This window comes from Pseudopipra pipra, chromosome 3 (assembly GCF_036250125.1).
Source record: "Pseudopipra pipra isolate bDixPip1 chromosome 3, bDixPip1.hap1, whole genome shotgun sequence".
Lineage (NCBI taxonomy): Eukaryota > Metazoa > Chordata > Aves > Passeriformes > Pipridae > Pseudopipra > Pseudopipra pipra.
The window spans coordinates 83,064,452-83,081,703 of record NC_087551.1 but is presented as its reverse complement, the minus strand read 5'-3'; the positions used below and the strand labels follow the sequence as shown (position 1 = coordinate 83,081,703).

General features: G+C 37.0%; 1 protein-coding gene across 6 annotated transcripts in view; it reads left to right on the top strand.

Moving 5' to 3' along the window:
* BCKDHB (branched chain keto acid dehydrogenase E1 subunit beta) overlaps positions 1-17,252 on the top strand; it is a 114,914-nt gene that overhangs the window by 391 nt on the left and 97,271 nt on the right. For all 6 annotated transcript variants that reach the window (XR_010429381.1, XM_064650068.1, XM_064650066.1 and 3 more), the window contains exons 2-3: positions 2,467-2,544; positions 5,111-5,179. Coding sequence is in view for 5 of the 6 variants with exons in the window: in XM_064650068.1 (XP_064506138.1) it covers positions 2,467-2,544; positions 5,111-5,179 (147 nt within the window). In the remaining variant the exon portion in view is untranslated. The remainder of the gene's footprint in view (positions 1-2,466; positions 2,545-5,110; positions 5,180-17,252) is intronic.

Genomic DNA, 17,252 nt, shown 5'->3' with positions numbered 1-17,252 from the left:
CTCGGGTTTTCCGCGGAAATCCTGGGCTGTGGGTGGGAAGGCCCCCGGGGGCCGCTGGTGCCTCGGGTGGTGAAATGTTTCGGACGGTCAGTGCCAGAGCTGCGCCAGGCCGGCCCCTCGTCTGCTCAGACCTGCGAGGCCTTCCCCGGCCCCTCTCCCAGCGGCAACGCATCTGGCAGTAACCTACTCACTGACATCCTCCCCGAGCTTTGTACTGCCTGCTTAGGTCATGACTGTGATAATAAACCTGCGGTGAATAAAGGCTGCTGTCCGATGAAAAGTTCGAGGTCATCCCTGTGGTCACATGGTTGAGAGTAAACACAGATCACTTGGAAATGAACAGGGTGATGAAAGTTGCTGTTTTGACTTAACTTTTGAGATGCATCCCTGCAAATGACCAGTGCCATGCTCACCTGGAAGCAACCTGGCTGCTGCAGAATAGCTGTTTCTCTCACATGACTGTCACTATCCTCTAGGTGTTACTCAGTTGGACATGGTGTTGCAGCTTCATCGTGACTAACAGAGGTGGCTGAGAGTTTTCTCGGCTTTTTCTATTAGTGATGAGGAGGTACAGGTCTCTGAGGTGTCACAGCAGAAAGCTTGTGTGCTGCAGGTCACTGCTTGAGATGATGGTGAAGAAGCTCTAGTGGGGTGGACCAGTTGCTGCCATTTACTAATGGAAAACTAGTTCCCTGTGAGTTAAAATGCACTTTGAAATTCTGTGAAAAGTAGTGAAAGCGAAACAAAATTTTGCCAATACTGAACCTGATATTGCTGATATAATGCCTTTCCAACTTCACAGTTCAAATCTGAAGGGCACAATTAGTTCCCCCTTCCTTGCAAGGGCTGATATGAAAGCCTGTTTTATAAGCAGAAGAAGAAAGTCAGAACTATCTGTGTGAGAAGCTCCTGACAGTTGCTTAAATAATAAGCATTTATTTATATCAAATACTGGAAGGAATGTATCTTGTGGAAAAGGTGACTTAAGCAGTGATGTGGATGACTTCAGTGATGTGGTGACTTCCCACTGATGTGGGAAAGGGAGAAACAGCTGCTGTTCCCCAGCTTTCCTACCCTTGAATTTGTAAATTTTATTTCTAGCTTTCATATAATTTCAACAGTTCCCATAACAATTTTTTTTTACATTTTCCTCTTAAAGGGCCAGGTAAAGTGTAACGAGTTCAAGAAGCATTTGGACAATGCTTTCAGGCACATGATGTGACTCTTGGGGATGGTCCTGTGCAGGGCCGAGAGTTGGACTTGATGATCCTTGTAGGTCCCTTCCAACTCAGCATATTCTGTGATTCTGTGAAGTTACCAAGCACAGGAATGTGTAGGAATGCAGCTATTCAGCTCTGGTTTGGCATGACATGAGTCTTTTAACAAAAAATATTAATGTTAATTAACAATTTAGGAGAAAGGGAAGCTGAATGTTTGGTGAGAGGTACTGTAGCTACTGGAAAAAGTATGTAGTTCTCCTTTCTGAATTCTAACACCTGTTACGTTTGTCTGGAATCTTCGCCAAACCATCTTTTTTTTTTTATTCATTCTTTACATGCTGTGTGTGTTGATAGATAGCATTCTCCTGGGCTGTGGCTTCTGGTCATGGCTTAGAGGCCTTGCTGGTTAAAGAGTTACCAAATGTCAGCCACGCAATTTCTTATTCATTCAGTTTCTTCTAAGGCATTATTTTATTTGCTTGGAGAATATGAGTTGGTCACAGTAGTTGGGACTGGCCTATTTTTTGGTCCATCTTTGCTTTCAGGCCTGTTTGTTTTTCCCTGCAGTGCTGGAATGAAGAAAGGCACTCCAGTAGCCTTTCTTGGTTTGAAGGTTTTCTTTCAATTTCAGTTAAAATTCAAAGATTTGAATACAGCAGTCTAATGCATTTGCTTATTTCGGCACCAAGTTGTCTTTCTTTGAAGTATGGATTTGATGCTTCTGGCACTTTCTAACTGCAGTGCAGAGAGCAGGCCAGTGGTCTAAAACACTTGATAATGATACATGTCTGTAAATGGGAAAGACTGGTGCTTTAAAAAATGTAACTAAAGCATGATGAAATAAGCTTAATGAGATCTGGTGAATCTTAACAGAAAGGATCCCAGTCCTCAGAACAATACTTTGAAAAGTTTCTTCCTTTGAAAAAACTGTTGTATTAGTCATTGTTCCTGGTGTTTGACTGAGCATTGCAAAGCTGCATTTTCTCTAGCTAAGAGCATAATTTTTTTTAAAAATGGTTGCATGCAGTGTAGTAGAATTATAGTCCTTGGGATTGCAAAGTATACCATACTCAATCTCGTCTATCCCATAGTTTAAGTTTATTCGGGAAACAAATCTTGAGTACTCCTAACAGGGATCTTGTTTTTGATGGTTAACTAAAGTTTTTAGTCATGTTTGCACCAGTGTTTTCTAATGTACTTTGTGTTTTGAAGCAAATTAAATTGCTAAACGATCACTTTCACGCAGGGCAAACTCAGAAGATGAACCTCTTCCAATCTATAACAAGTGCCTTGGACAATGCTTTAGCCAAAGATCCAACTGCAGGTATCCTATACTTGTTAGTGTGTTTTGCTTTGTATAAACTGTGTTTTGGTTTGCCTATTTGTGTGCAATACTTAATGCATTTCTTATGGCCTTTAAAGTTTTCTAATAAGTTATTTCTAGATTTTGATCTCCAAAAAAAAAAAAAAAATCTTAAAAATGTATTGCTTTAACAGATTACTAATGGATTGTGTGATCTGAGATGCAGTTGTGTCTTCTCTTATTAGCTCTGTGCATTTTGCTTGAAAGCCGGGACAGAAAGATACATTATTTAACATACTTCTGGTATTACTGATGTGAACTGTACTTAGGGGCAACTTGAGTCCCACCAGTAGAAGGAGTTTTAAAAATGTAAAAAAAGTTCTTAAACTTTCTATTCTCTAAAACTGATATATATATTTAGAGACTGTATATTCCTTGCTCTATCCATTCTCCATTCCCTTCTTCCCCACTCCCCAAAATTAATTAAAAACTTTACTGATTTCAGTTCATCATTATGCATAGGCAATGTAAGATTTGCAAGGCTTTTTGTGGTCTGGATAACCTATAACTTCAAAGATTATGGTTCATTATAGCTGGATTAAAAGGCTTATTCTAAACTCTTGCATAAAACTATTTATTCCACTTTTAATTTGTATACATAAGAGGAGGTCTTTTGCTTCTGTTGTCCTAACAAAGGCATGATGATTGCCAGATATCTGAAAAAGATGTTTTATGTCATGGGCACAGCTGTGAAAGTTGCACCATCTTGTGTAATTTTAGTTTTTCTTTTTAGTATTTTAGTAACTCCTTTTGGCACTGCTTGAAGCACTGCTCAACCTAAAGTCTGACTGGTCATCTAATCTGTTGGGACAAATTTCATGCTGTCTGCCCAGTATACATTCTCTCTCAATCTACAACTGTGTTATATTCACCTTGATTATATTAAACTTAGACAACTGAGGGTTAATTAGTGCCAAGAACAGATTTTAGTACCATTTCTGTAGAATCAGCCATACAAACGTAAGTAGAATGTTAGCCCAGCAGGAACCTAGAGTCATATATAATCTTCAGCCTTTAGAGAACCAGTTACTCCAAGGTTCCAGTCTTGCTGCTCTGCTTTGCAGAGCTGGATCTTTGTAAAGCTCTTTGCAAGACCATGTTGGAGTTCTGCAGTCCAGACTGTACAGTCCAGTGAGCTGTCACTATCACTGCACTTACTGAATTAATTAGGACTTCTGCAATACAGAACATATCCTTCCTATGTTTTTAGTTGTATGGGAATTGAGCAACTGTTGTTTAAGTAGTGGAAATTCTCATGCTTGTGTTGATGAGAATTAGAATCTGTCCAGGAAAATTAGAATCTGTCCAGGAAAATATGTTTTAGTGACTGAACGAGATGAGTAAAGCCACACAAGTTTGCGGATACCAGCATTAAATGGGATTTTATTTTTTTTTATATGCCAACTGGCTGAAAAGTGAATAGCCATATGATAACAGAAAGGCCTTACAAAGATTTTAAGTACATAAAATCTCCCCGAAATTATTCTTAAAAATTAATTAGAGAAATAATCTGGGGACATACTTCAATCATATACTCCATGGCTGCATTCATTTTGCATCATTATTGAAGTTATTTTTCTTTAAATGGTCACTGATGTGACTGTCAGAAGTGTGTTAATCCCCTTTAGTGCTTCCAATCAGAAATTTATTTTATTTAATTTAAACAAGAAGGTTAACTTGTTATTTTGCATCTTTTAGAATATGGAGAGTATTGAGGAATTTGGGAATTATCAGAACTGACCCTAGTTCATGCAAGCTGCTATTGGTGGTACTGCTGCACATCTTACACGCTTAAAAAATTGAAATGGGCAATACTTATTTCTGCGAAATAAATAACAAAACTGTTTTAAGAAAAATTAGACATCATCGTTCCATAAATTCAATGGAAAACCCCCCAGATTAGCTGGTACAAAGCAAAGTTTTAAAGGCAAATACTTTTAGTGATAAAACTTTACTGACTGCAAAGATAGTAGTGTTGAATACTGAGATTTGTCCTAGTTATTAGATATTCATATTTTCTGTAGAGGAATTCCTTTGCAGTCACTCTCCAGGGATCTGGCAAGTAGGTTTGGAGAAGGTTGGAAATTTCGTGTTGGATTGGTATTTCGAAGACAACTTCAATTTGATGGTTTTCAAAACACTATATTTACGGAAATCTGTGGGTGAAGAATGCAAATGGTTACCATTTGAAGCAGAAGGCCTAACTTCAGTGACTCTGTAGTGACTGAATGTAATTGCTTTTTAGAATTTTATTCATTTAGTTTTAGGTATTGTGATATTATAGGATATTTCAGAAAAATAAATAGATGGTTTAATGAAAGCCTAACTGAATCAGTTTCATGAATTCTATTGGTTCTTCCTTTGTTATAGTGCATGAGAAATGCTTAGGTCTAGATAAATCTTGTAGTGAAATGAAATGTAAGGTGTTACTCATGTTAGTGTCTCATATAAAAACTTTTGAAACACGTTCATTAAAAGTAAGATACATTAGAGTAATATTACCCTCCTCTGCTGTCCTTATTTTCAGTGGTGTTTGGTGAAGATGTGGCCTTTGGTGGAGTCTTCAGATGTACAGTTGGCTTGCGAGACAAATATGGTAAGTTAACTTATAAATCTGACATCAATTTCATTTAATGTCTCTGCTCTTTTTTACCCCTCTGTGTTTTTTAGGAGAAGAAGACAAAGGAGAGAAGCCTTGTAAATATACTTCTGTTTTCCTTTCTGTTGTTCTTGGAAATAGAAAAAGCTGTGAATGTGTTACCATTTCTGTAAGCTTTTCAAGCTTTTGAAACTTGCTGATGTAATTTCAGGAGTCTTCTATTTCTTCTTTATCAATGTAACTTCATTTTTTTGAATTGCTTTCCAACTGGATATTTAATATTATGGCCCTATTACTGTAATCAGTTATAGCTTAGCAACAATACATGGTGATGTTTTTTCATCCTATCTGTTAAGAACCATGAAGAAATTACATTAAAATGGATTTAAACTCTTTGTTAAATAGTTTTTCCCCTAGCATGGCCTGGAAAGCCAGTAGAGAAATTATATAGCTAGCCTTGTCCTTTATCTAGAATGTGATTGGTTTACTTATTTGAGAGACTTATGGGAAAGCATTCAGAGAAATGCTACGACCTTGTCTCAAAGAGTCTTAGAAGTAGCCTTTACACTGTAGAGAAAAAAGAGGTTTATAAAAGTATATGAAAAAATAAGATGGTACCTAAGTATCTAATAGTTCAGACTGTGGAGGTGAGTTCAGTGGAAGAGGAAAAATAATTAATTGCAGGAATTTTTTCTTAACAACGTATTTTTTCTAAGTAAGCTTTAAATAGGAGATTCCTTTAAAACTTGCAGGAACTTTTAAAATTTTTTAAAATTTTAATTTTTTTTGTGTGTGATTTGTGATTTAAATTAATTCATATATTGTGTTCATTTTGGAAGAAACTTGGTTCTTCAGTTTCTGTGGGACAGTCTCCTACAGCTGAGTTTCAGTGGCTTCCAAGGATGGGGGGGAAGGAAAAGACTTTAAGATCCTATATTGTTGCACAAGCATATAAGTGTTACATTCACAGTTCTTGATGGATAGAATGTAACTACTGAGTTCTGACACCTGGTTGGCAAATCTAAAGGATTTTTCCAAATCCTTCACTGGTCTTCCAATTAAGTTTCTTCTTTGGTTATCCATTTGGTGTGGTGCTATCAAAACCTGGCCATGCAAACCCAAAACACAGGAAAAATAAATGTTCTTTATGCTGCTGCTGAGGTGCTGATAAGCAAACAAAGACAATATCTGAAATACAAGTTTGGACAGAAAGAGAAGTCTGAAGATAAAGTGAATTTGGGGCTCATTTACAAAATGATAATTTAACTTTATAAGGCAGGTAAGATGACACAGATAACTTGGCTTCTTTCTTCACTAGTAGTGAAATTCAGTAGAAAATAGACTGTGACTGAAGAGGGAATGGCAAAGATGAACTAGAGGATGTACTGAAAATATAGTTACAGTGCTGCGGAGAACCAGGAAAGACTAAAAGTGCAAAAATTAAGGGAATCCAATATTTTGAGGGGTGTGTCTGTCTATCAGTGTTGTCTTAGAGATTAAATAAGTTCTAGGTGGAACGCTTGTTTTATGCAAAGGCTAGTCCTTGTGAAATAAGGAGGAGTTTCAGGTGGAACTGACAAAAAAAGAGCTTCATGGATCTTACCTGTAAGAGGAAGTTTACATACACTTACTGACTCTTTTTTTCTCCATTTTCCTCCTACACTTATTATCAACATAATAATAGGTGATACAAGTAATATAATATGAGGTTGTTTTTATATGTTGATGTAAAATATGAAGGAATGAATGCTTTTTTCTCCTATTCTGGAAGAGAGAAGCTGATTTTTTGTTTAGTTTCTTTTTCCTTGCAGGTAATCAAATCACTAGGTGGCAGTCTATGCCTGTAAGTAGTTATTTTGATACAAATTAATAGTTTCTTTTTAAGCACTTTTATAGAGGTCAAGGTCTAAATAACACCTAAGATTATAGTAGGGAGAATTTAGTATACTAATACTCAGTAGTAGTATTATACAGATGTTGGCTGCTATCCAGAATGTCTCTCTGGAGAGACAAAAAAGAGAAAAAATAATTCTTTTAGAATAAATCTGTCATTAAATATAAAAGCTGCATTTTTTTTTCCAGAAGAGCCATCAAACCTGTGCACAGTGTAATGTGGTAGTATAAACACAGCTAGAGGCCTGTAGTATTAAGTGAAAGAAGACAAGCTCATTAACTTTGTAAGGAAATAAATCCAACCTTTTGATCAGATGAATTTTTAACATGCTACAGAGAATTTTGTTTGAAAATGTTTAATTAAGGAATCATATGTAAAGAAGGCAGAAGGAAGTTTCTTTTCCATGATAGCTGTGACTTATGATGCTATGTTTGTTCCTATACATCTTATGTCAAGATCTGAAACACGATTCCAGTTTTCTGGCATCGAACTGAATACTTAGAAATCTTTTTCAGTATAATCCTCCATCCTGAAAATGAGTAGACTTTCTGAAATATTTATGTAGAGTGTTCCTTTCAGATAAGGGAAGGGAAATAAGTATTGTACAGTTTTTTTTCCTTTGTCCCTTCCCTCTGGTCGTGTGCAGTGGAAGGCATATTAATGTTATATTTCTTATCTGCTTTCCCACCGCCCTCCGACAGGTTTTTGGTTGTCACCATTTTGCAGAGGTTACATCCTCTAACCTCTGGAGTATCTTTATTGAAATAAGGAATATGTGCTGTTTTATAGTCCTACTGTGTGGAGATGTGTCCTGTCTTTAAAGCAATGTGATGTTATCTGCCTACTGTGTTTTTATAGCCTAGGTAATGTGTGCAAACATTTTTTAAATTTTATTTTCTTAAGGGTAAGTACATTATTATTTCCATCTTTTAGAGGAAATGCTATACAAATGAAATAACTGTACATTTGTCTTTAAGTTCTGCAAATGGATTTGAAACAATGATCTTGGATTGGGAATACATGTCCCATTGCTCTATCTGAAGCATGAAATAAAGTTGCAGCATGTAAAGATCAGTACTATCCACACGACAGAAATACAGAGGAGATCAGAGGTAGGAATTAGATGATAGGAGGTAAAGAAATGGGAGGGAAAAACAGAGGATAAGGTAAAAATGGAGAAAGTGGACAGAAGTGAAGACTGAGAAACAAGAAAGATGAAATAGTGATTGACAAGATATGCCACTCAGAAGAATGCCAGGGCAGGTTTTTTTGGGGTAGCTCCAAAAAAAAGAGACGTGTTATTCTACTGTAGCCAAAAAACGAAGGTCTTAAGATTGTATAAACAGTGGAAGTGAAGTATATATATAATACTTTCCTTGAATGCTCCCTCTGCTGTCCTCCAAACACCTTCAGCTTGAGGGCTTCCTTATCTAAAAGTGCCTCTGTGTAGTCATTAGCCTCTGTAGCAATTTGTCTTTCATACCATTTTGGCCTGCACTTGAAGGGAGTCTGTAGTGTGCACTTACTGCCATGTCAAAAGACTGTCCTTAGTGAGGGTAAAGGTCAAGAGCTTTGTGACTATTTCAGAGCTCGATATTCTGAGAATGTGGAATGGGGTCAATCTTTTCTCAGAACCCTGAGAATCCAACAGAAAAAAGGTGGGCTTGACAGGTCTTTCCCTACAGCAGTGCTTTGGAGGAGGCTGATTTTTTTCGTGTTTATATGTTCACTTTTATAGATGACTTACTGAGATTCTGCTCAATCCCCTATTACACAGCAGTCTGCAGTTCTCTTCCATGGAATGTCCTTCTATTTGCATCAAGGGAGTCTAGGTGACTGTAAATTAGATTCCCAATATTTGCAAGCCTGAATAGGTGGTATTCTAAGTTTTTGAGCTATTGAAAATTATTTTTGAACTTAAAGAGTAGTGTAAATGAGATTTTTACTTTTTCAGGAGGGAAATCTTGAATAATGGTATTTCTATTCACTTACAACTATTTGCAAATGCAGGTAGAATGTGAATACTTTGAATGGGAATTTTTATTTCAAAGATTATCTCAGTTCCTGAAGAGTGGCACTTTGGTGTATCCCATCACAAGTGAGTGCTTGCCCAGGATAGAAGAGACTTGGCCTTAGTGCTGTCCCTCAGGAGTTCAGAACTTACTCCACAGATGGTTGACTGAAATACCAAAGCTGATCTTTGTGGAGATACAGCAAAAATGGTTTTGTCAGCAGTTGTTCTTTTGAAATATTTTGGAATCAATTTGTCTTTTGCTCACGTGATTCATTTGTCACTGTTTGGGATCCTCCGTGTGATAGCAGAGTGAACAAGAGGAAGATAGGTTTCTTCCTTTCTGAATTAATGTACTGTCACTGATTGGAGAGTATTTCACTCATGGTTTTATTTTTGTTCATTCTGGTTTCTTTTAGGTGTTCTGTTTGGTCTCTGTTATTTCTGTTCCCCTCTTTTTGTTTGCCCGTGCACACAGAGATGTACTGCCCACAAAAGCTTATGGTGCCCTCATACAGAGTCAATTAGAACAAAATGCTTTTCATAAGGTTTCTGTGTAACATTGCTGATATGTTCTAGAGTGATGTTTGCTGCCTTTATTAGCAATGAAGCGTTGACTGTCAGTTTGTGGCCTGATTTAGTCCCCAGGTCCTTTCTAATCTACTGCTTTGCAGTCACTAATTGGTTTTTTTTTCTGGGGGGACACTTGATAGGATGGAACGCGGTAGGAACAACTGTGTGTCACTCCTGTACAAAACAAAATCAATCTCAGATTATCTCCTTTCAGGTAATTCTGAGTTACATACATGGCTAGAGACATTAATACATGCAGACAGTAGTAAATGAGGAATATGCAGCTTCAATTTTTTTTCCCTCCTTACTCATTTTTCATAGCTAAAATAAATTCCCTCTCGTGGAGCGAAAGGGTGCAATAAGTACACACATGTAACTTGAAATTTAAGTATCTTTTTTCCCTAAATATTTTCAAGCATATAGGATTGTTTAATAAATAATCCTTCCTATGCTTTATTATTTCGATGCAGCTAGAAGTGTAGATAAAGTTGATAGGATTTTTTCTTTCAAACCCTATTTAAAAAAAAAGGGTGAAATAGGTGGGGAGCAGATTATATACAGTAATTACTGTCTGTTCAGTCAGTCCAGGATATTTTCTTGCAAATTGGAAAATCGCAGGACAAAAAAGAAAATCAAAAGAAGAAATAACACTTGTATTGAATCCCGTGAGAATGGGGGGAATTGAATCAAAAATTTCCCCTGTGGAAAATTTCAAACACATCAAAAAGCAAGTGACTAAACTACATATGAAACCACAGTTATAGTTGTAGCAAGAAAATAGCATCCTTATGTCAGGATGACTTAGCCACATTAGCAATCAGCTGGATGCTTTAAAAATGATTTTATTTATCACTTCCATATTTGTTTTGTTTTCCTTTCCTTTCTGCCTGCCTTACAGAATTTGGTCTCTGAAGAACAGGGTATGTTTTGGGACAGATCAGCTGGCAAAAGCTGTTTTTAGCCTTCAGTGGTGGAGATTCTCTGGCTTTCCTGCACACATGATGCCAGTGCAGGATTATTCTTATGGTTTGAAGCTTTTCCTCATTGATCAGTTTTCTCTGAGCTCTGGCTGCTGCAGCTGAAGGATATAAGCCATCCAAAACTGGATACTTTACTCTGTGTCTTCCTGAGTAAAACCTGGTTGCTTACAGCTCTCTGTTGTTACATTTCATGATGATGCTAGTTTGTCTTGCAGCAATAATGTTTATTTACAATATCTGATCCACTGTAATCCCTGGTTGTTATTATGTAGACTTGTGTCTAAGGTGTAAACATCTGTGTGAGTTTTCAGGGAACACTTCATTCTCAGTAAATGAACCATTTGTTTATAGTCCAGTAAAATAATTCAGGAGTTTTTGTTTATTTGGCCAGGAGATGGCTGTGCTTAGCCATGCCCAAGGGACACCAGCCTTTCTAAAATAATGGTAGTCATTCTTTGAAGATAAGTATTTACTTGAGCATGATATTATTTCATGAGCTTGAGCTGTAGAAAACTCCTGAAGGCAAGTTCTCTGCTTTAGTGAAAAGCCTATGAGGGTAAACATGGGTGAGAAGATAAGAGTTGTCCCTAGGTTGTTACAGTATTTGGTGAAGCGTCTTGACTAAAGTTTGGATATACTTGCAAAAATTGCTTAACATACTGATGTCTTTTAGTAGCATGAAATAATGGGAGCATCTTTTGAAGCTGAGCTAGTAGAAGTATATAAAATGTAGGTTTTTTTTTAGAAAATTCTGATAGTTTGCCTCCAAAATCGATTCAAAACTTTAAAATGTTTATATTGTAAATATTTTTTGCTAGTGATTTCAGGAAATTGTTTATTATGTGGACTTCACAGCATGCTACTGGTGAGGGAGCAGAGATCTGTCAGTGGAGATTCTGGGTTGTTCTGGTTGTTCTTGTGTTGCCAAACAGGAACAGTGCAAAGGCAAGAAGTACAAGAACACAATTTGGATGGGATGTAATGCAATATATTACGGTACTGTCTGCCTCCCAGAAGCTACTAGTTGTTGAGTATTAATTCAACTGGTGGGAAGACACTCTGGGGTTTTATGTGGGGTTTTTTAATCAATAATTATGGGATCTTTTACTTTTTTTTAGAACATAATATGCTATTATAGGGAGGAGGAAAAACTCAGCCTAAAGTAGCATGGGTGTTAGGGGTTTATTGTATAAACAGGAAGATAGAAAATGTTATGTTGACACTTCAGAAGCAGACTGCAAGCTTGTTGGAGAAGCACAGTGCTTCTTTCACGTAGGTGCTGGTCCTTCCTACCACACTGCATGTGGTAGAAGAAAGTACTTCAGAATTTTTGACGTGGTGGACTTAAGCTGAGAGTGGAACATTTTATTCAGAGTTAAAAATGACTAGTTGTATAGATTGAGTAAAACCCAAGTAGTCTGGGGTTTGGTTATCCTTGTTTCTTTGTGGATGGATTTAAGTGGAGAATTCTGCAGCTTACTTGCCTGGTTCTTCCAGAGCAGTTTGGCAAGACCTGGATTTTGTTCTGATTTATATAAATGCCTTTGAACAGTAACATCTGGAGAATGTGTTCCAGACTCATTACACAATAGTACATTTTGTTCGTTTTCATGTTAAATAGCCAATTCTTTTTTTAAGATTTACAGTTAGAAAAAAAGGAAAAGTTATTTGAGAACTTGCTAAAATGTAATATGTCTCTTTACACTGTTTGTATCTGTGGGATAATGATATAAATCAGTCTGTGTCAGAGCTAAATAACTTTTATTTTAGTTTTGTTTTTATTTTTTTTAATTGTTCTGATAGTGTGCCTGGTGTGAAAGCAGTATTTTATTTGTTTGGGACTTACTAATATTTCTTAAATTTCTTTTTATATGTTGTAGACCTGTTTGAGGGAAAGATAAAGAATATACTTTTTAATATAGAACTTCATACTCAGTGCAGAGCTTAAGAAAGCTGTTCTAACACATTTTTAAGATATTTCAAGATAGATTGCTGGGCAAAAGAAGTATGTGCTGCTGAGCTTCATAAAAATGGAATTTTCCACTTTAGAAAATACTTGCAGTGAAACATAGAAAAATAATATTTTAATAATATCGTATCAACGAGTTTGAAACTTTATGTATTAAAGACACAAGATGGAACTGATGAGCATAACTAGTCTTTGCAGTCTGTAATAATACCAGATCTGCAAGGACATTTTATGTACCTTGTTTTAGATGTCTGTCTTTATGCCTTTCCTATTCCTTAGGTAGAATTAAATGATTGGTTAGTCCTATGATCACCCACATACAAATGGACATCACTTTGAACAGCAGGGTAATCTTAATTTAGCTTGATTCAGAGCCATCTAACTTGATTCAGAGCTGTCTTCTGGTGACCAGGCTGACATAACTTGCTAGTCATTATTATAAAAGATCTCCTTTCTTTTTAATTTGTAAAAACATTAAATCCTCAAAACCTGGTAAGGAGTTTTCGCACTTACATGGAAACACCAAATATAGATCAATTTATTGATTTTTCTCATGCTCGTTCTTTGCATGATAAAGGGACAGGAGTGGTTGCAAGTGAGATTTGTAGATGGTTTTCATTACTGCAGATTACTGGTCATTCAGCCCTTTGCTCCTGAATACTTCTTGAGCAGCATGAAATCCTTGCTCTTGTGTTGGGAATAGTTGCTTTACAATTCAAGGTAGATCCAGCATGCTTTCCCATTTACTATAAAGTACTTCTACACTGCTGATACTGAGGAACGTGAGAGAGCATAACGTGTATTTGACAGTTTTGCTTATTCCCTTATTTGTCATCCAGATGGTGTACCCAGCTTATTACAGCAGAATTTTCATTAACATGTTGTAATACTTAGCTTTGGTAACTGTTCTGTGTTTCCTGTTGGATCTCTCTGTCATGTGATGTTGCAGATAGTGTGAAAATGCATGGAACTGACCTAAGCCTCTTAAATTAAGCTGATATATTGTCCTTTGGTTATACCCACATATAACCAAATGGTAGATGTCAATTTTAGGGCGTATTTTTGCAAGTAAGCATTCTGTCATCTGGTAAAGCTTCTCATGTCACACTTAATAGTCAGTTATGCTTTTCTGCAAGTGTGCTTCTCACACAGCAAAATTTTTTTGTGGCTGAGCAAGGAATGTTATTAGTCACAGCTGGAGGAACACTCCAATCCCTTGTATAATTAGGCATCACACTTTTTTTGTTTAGGATACAACTGGGTATGTGAGCCAGATGATGATGAGGAATTCAGTGTGGTGTGGGCAACCTGCATGAATGTTTGAACTAGCAGTTCTAGCTCAGAGTGTTCTCAAAAAGCCATAGTCTTATTCAAGACGATGCATTTTTCTTCCAAGAGCTTGTTAGATCACAACTACACTTCATCTCCTCTCCCCCAGGATTCCCTTAGGAGAAAAGTAAAAAGAAATTCTGGTGAGCAAATCTGCCACTTAGATGTGAGCTGCTTACTGAATGTTTTTCTAACAGTGTGGAGCTGAATCAGTACTATTTTATCAATGCCATTAAGTGCTTCCATCAACAGGACAGGTACAGGCATAAAGAGTTTGAGTAGTGAGCATGTAGCTTTGCTTGAGGCTGTCATTGAATCATAAAATATGAAAGGCTGAAAGGAAAAGACCTAGAAAGTTATCTGCTCCAAAGCAGGACTCAGAGTCAGTTTAGGTTGCCTGTGTTTTGTCCAGCTGAGTTTTGAACATGTCCAAGGCAGGAGCTTGTACAACCTCTCAGGTTTGTTCCAACAGTTTGTTCCAGCATTTCACTACTGTTGTAGTGAGGTTTTTTCCTCTTAGATAATTAGTTTCCCCTTTTGTAAGTCTTCACTATTTGCTTTAGGAAGGCAGAGCTGTTCATAAATTAGTTTTTTTGAGTCTTCCCTCATCTGGAGGGCAGTAAGCCTGACAAGTGAGTTCTCAATGTTACAGTCATGCTGTGAACTTTTAGAATTTACTAAGTTTTACTAGAAAGTTTTCCTTCCAAACCTGAAATGTGGTAACTGCGCAGATTGTAAGAATTTGTAGGTAATTGAGGAGATTGCCCCCTGTCTGTGGTAACCTTTTCTTTGTACTTCAGCAGTTTTCCTGATTCTGATATTGTTTGTGATCTTTGAGAGTAAGGGTTAAATGAAATGCAATAGATATGCTTTCTCCGAAGGAGATCTTGGGGTAGAGGAGGTGAAAGCGTAGTTGTGATCTAATGAGCTCTTGGAAGAAAAATGCATTGTCTTGAATAAGAGAATGACTTATTGAGAACATTTTGAGCTAGAACTGCTAGTTCAAATATTCATATTTCTTCAAATGTATGATTGCCTTGGAATTAGTGACTGGGAGAGACTTAAAAGGAAGTTGTTCTTAACTTCCAGTTTACCTGAACTACTCTTCAGAAGTGTTGGTTATGTCAATGGCATGTATGATAAAACTGAAGAATTCCTGTTCTTATCAGTTGCTGGGCAAAACAGATGACCTTTACTATGGGCAACACTGTGGTGATTGGTGCTTCAGAAGGATACATTGTTTTGGTGTGATTTTTTTTTTTCCCTCTCAAATGAAGCTTAATTAGGACTCCTGTAAACACGTGAAACCGAATAAGAGACTTATCTGTCATTTGACCTTTAAAACTTCTGTCTAGAATAAGAAGTCAGCTCCTTTGTTGCAGAGTAGAGCATGATAGTGAATTTTGCAACAGCAGTATAGGAAGAAGCTAATTTAGTTTAGTGTATGCAAATCTCTTTTCTGACCATGTTGTCGGTTGCTCACAGATTTCTGTAGTACATTTTTTTTACTCACTCCTGTATCTTACTGCTATAGGTTGACTTTCTGGAATATTTATGGAAAAAGTGATGGGAATGCCATGTAATTAGCTGCTAAGTGGTCAAAATTGGAATGACTTTTTCATTCAAAGGAAGTAAATGTTGAAATTCTTTTGAAGGTATAGGCAGTGTATACACAGTGATTTGTGACTGTGTGTGGATATATATGTTTCTGCTGTAACAGACCCAACTCACTGCACTTGACTTGAGACTTTACGTTGACTTGACTGGGGGCTGAGACCTGGCCACTCAGCCATGGAGTTGGCTGAGCTGTACCAGTGGCATGGTTGGGTCCTTGAAGCCTGCTGTGAATGTCTGGGCACACAAATGTTCTCGGCTCTTGTAGGATACAGATTTGGGGAAGAAAAGGAGAGGAATATAGCTCAATTCTGTAAATTGTATTATTCTATGTGCAATAGATAAAAGTCATCTTAAGAAGTTGTAAGCTACTTGCATATGAAATCTTTTTCATTTCATAGAGTTACTTTTCGTCTGTTAGGTGGATGAAATAATGTATTTTAACATGGACAGCTCTGGAAAAAGCAGCTATTTGATGACATGCCATGTTAGTGTGCAGGAATTCAAGACTGAGAGGTGAACCATCTCTGTGTCTGTAAAACTGAAGGCCTGCTTTTGAGAAGTAGGTTTGAAATTTCTATATTCAGCTGTAAAGCTAATGTTCTTTTACTGATATCCCCTGTAGAGGAATAGGGCCCATTGCACACCTTTTTTTTTAAAGCTTGAGAACTGTGACTAGGATGTCAGTAAACCAAAATGATTAAAATTAATCAGAAATTACTAGAGCTCTTTTGTGTTCACCCAGGAGCTCTAAAAGAGCTGAGTATAAATTTACTTAACTACTTGCTGTTATGCCTGTCCTCTCACATAGTATCAGAGAAATGGAAGATAACAAGTGTCACCAGTTATAAAATGAGGCTTAAAATGGATGGTGGGACCAAGAAAGTTTGACTGCTGGATAGACTGTCTTAATTATGTTATGAAATACAGTTAGTAGACTTATGTAGATGTATATCTGTGAAAAATCCTAGATATTCTAGGGTTACAAAAGGTCTTCAAAGGCAGGACTGATTTGAAATCAGTCACTTCTATTTGCACTTTCTACAGGAAGTCCCTGGTGAGTAGCAAAGAAGCTAATCTGCTGGGGCTTCCTTTTCTTTCCAGTTATTTCTGAATGTGCAGCCCCGACTGCTGCGTTTGATGTCAAAATTAGCTTCTTACACTATTCTATTTGACTTCTAGTGAATGTTTTAAATGGAAGTCGATGGGATCATGGGGAGGAATAAAATGCTCTCCAGGTATATTGTTAATAGTACTCCGTACTGACATTTTTTAAGATGCCTTTTTTTAACACCAGTATCTTAAAAACAAAACACAATTCTCCTTTGACTAACTTGCCACCAGTACTCCTTAAACCACTCAAATGGTCCAGACTCTTGCAGAGTGATATGAAATTACTCAGAGCCGGGGCACTGGGTGGTGTGTTAACATTTTAGGAGATTTGATATTGTTTGACCATCTCATTTTTGAAGTTACATTAAGACAGGAACATGACTCATTACAGATACTGAAATCTGAAATACTTTTTTCCTGGTGTCTTGGAACAAATAAAGATGAAGCAGGCCGAAACATTAATGCACAATAATCGACTACGTATGTCTGTAAACATGCTCTGTTAGGTTGCTATGAAACTCTTTATTCTTGGCAGACAAGAAGATGTCTCTGAGAGTGCCTTAAAGCTGTTGTCTCTTAGACAGAGG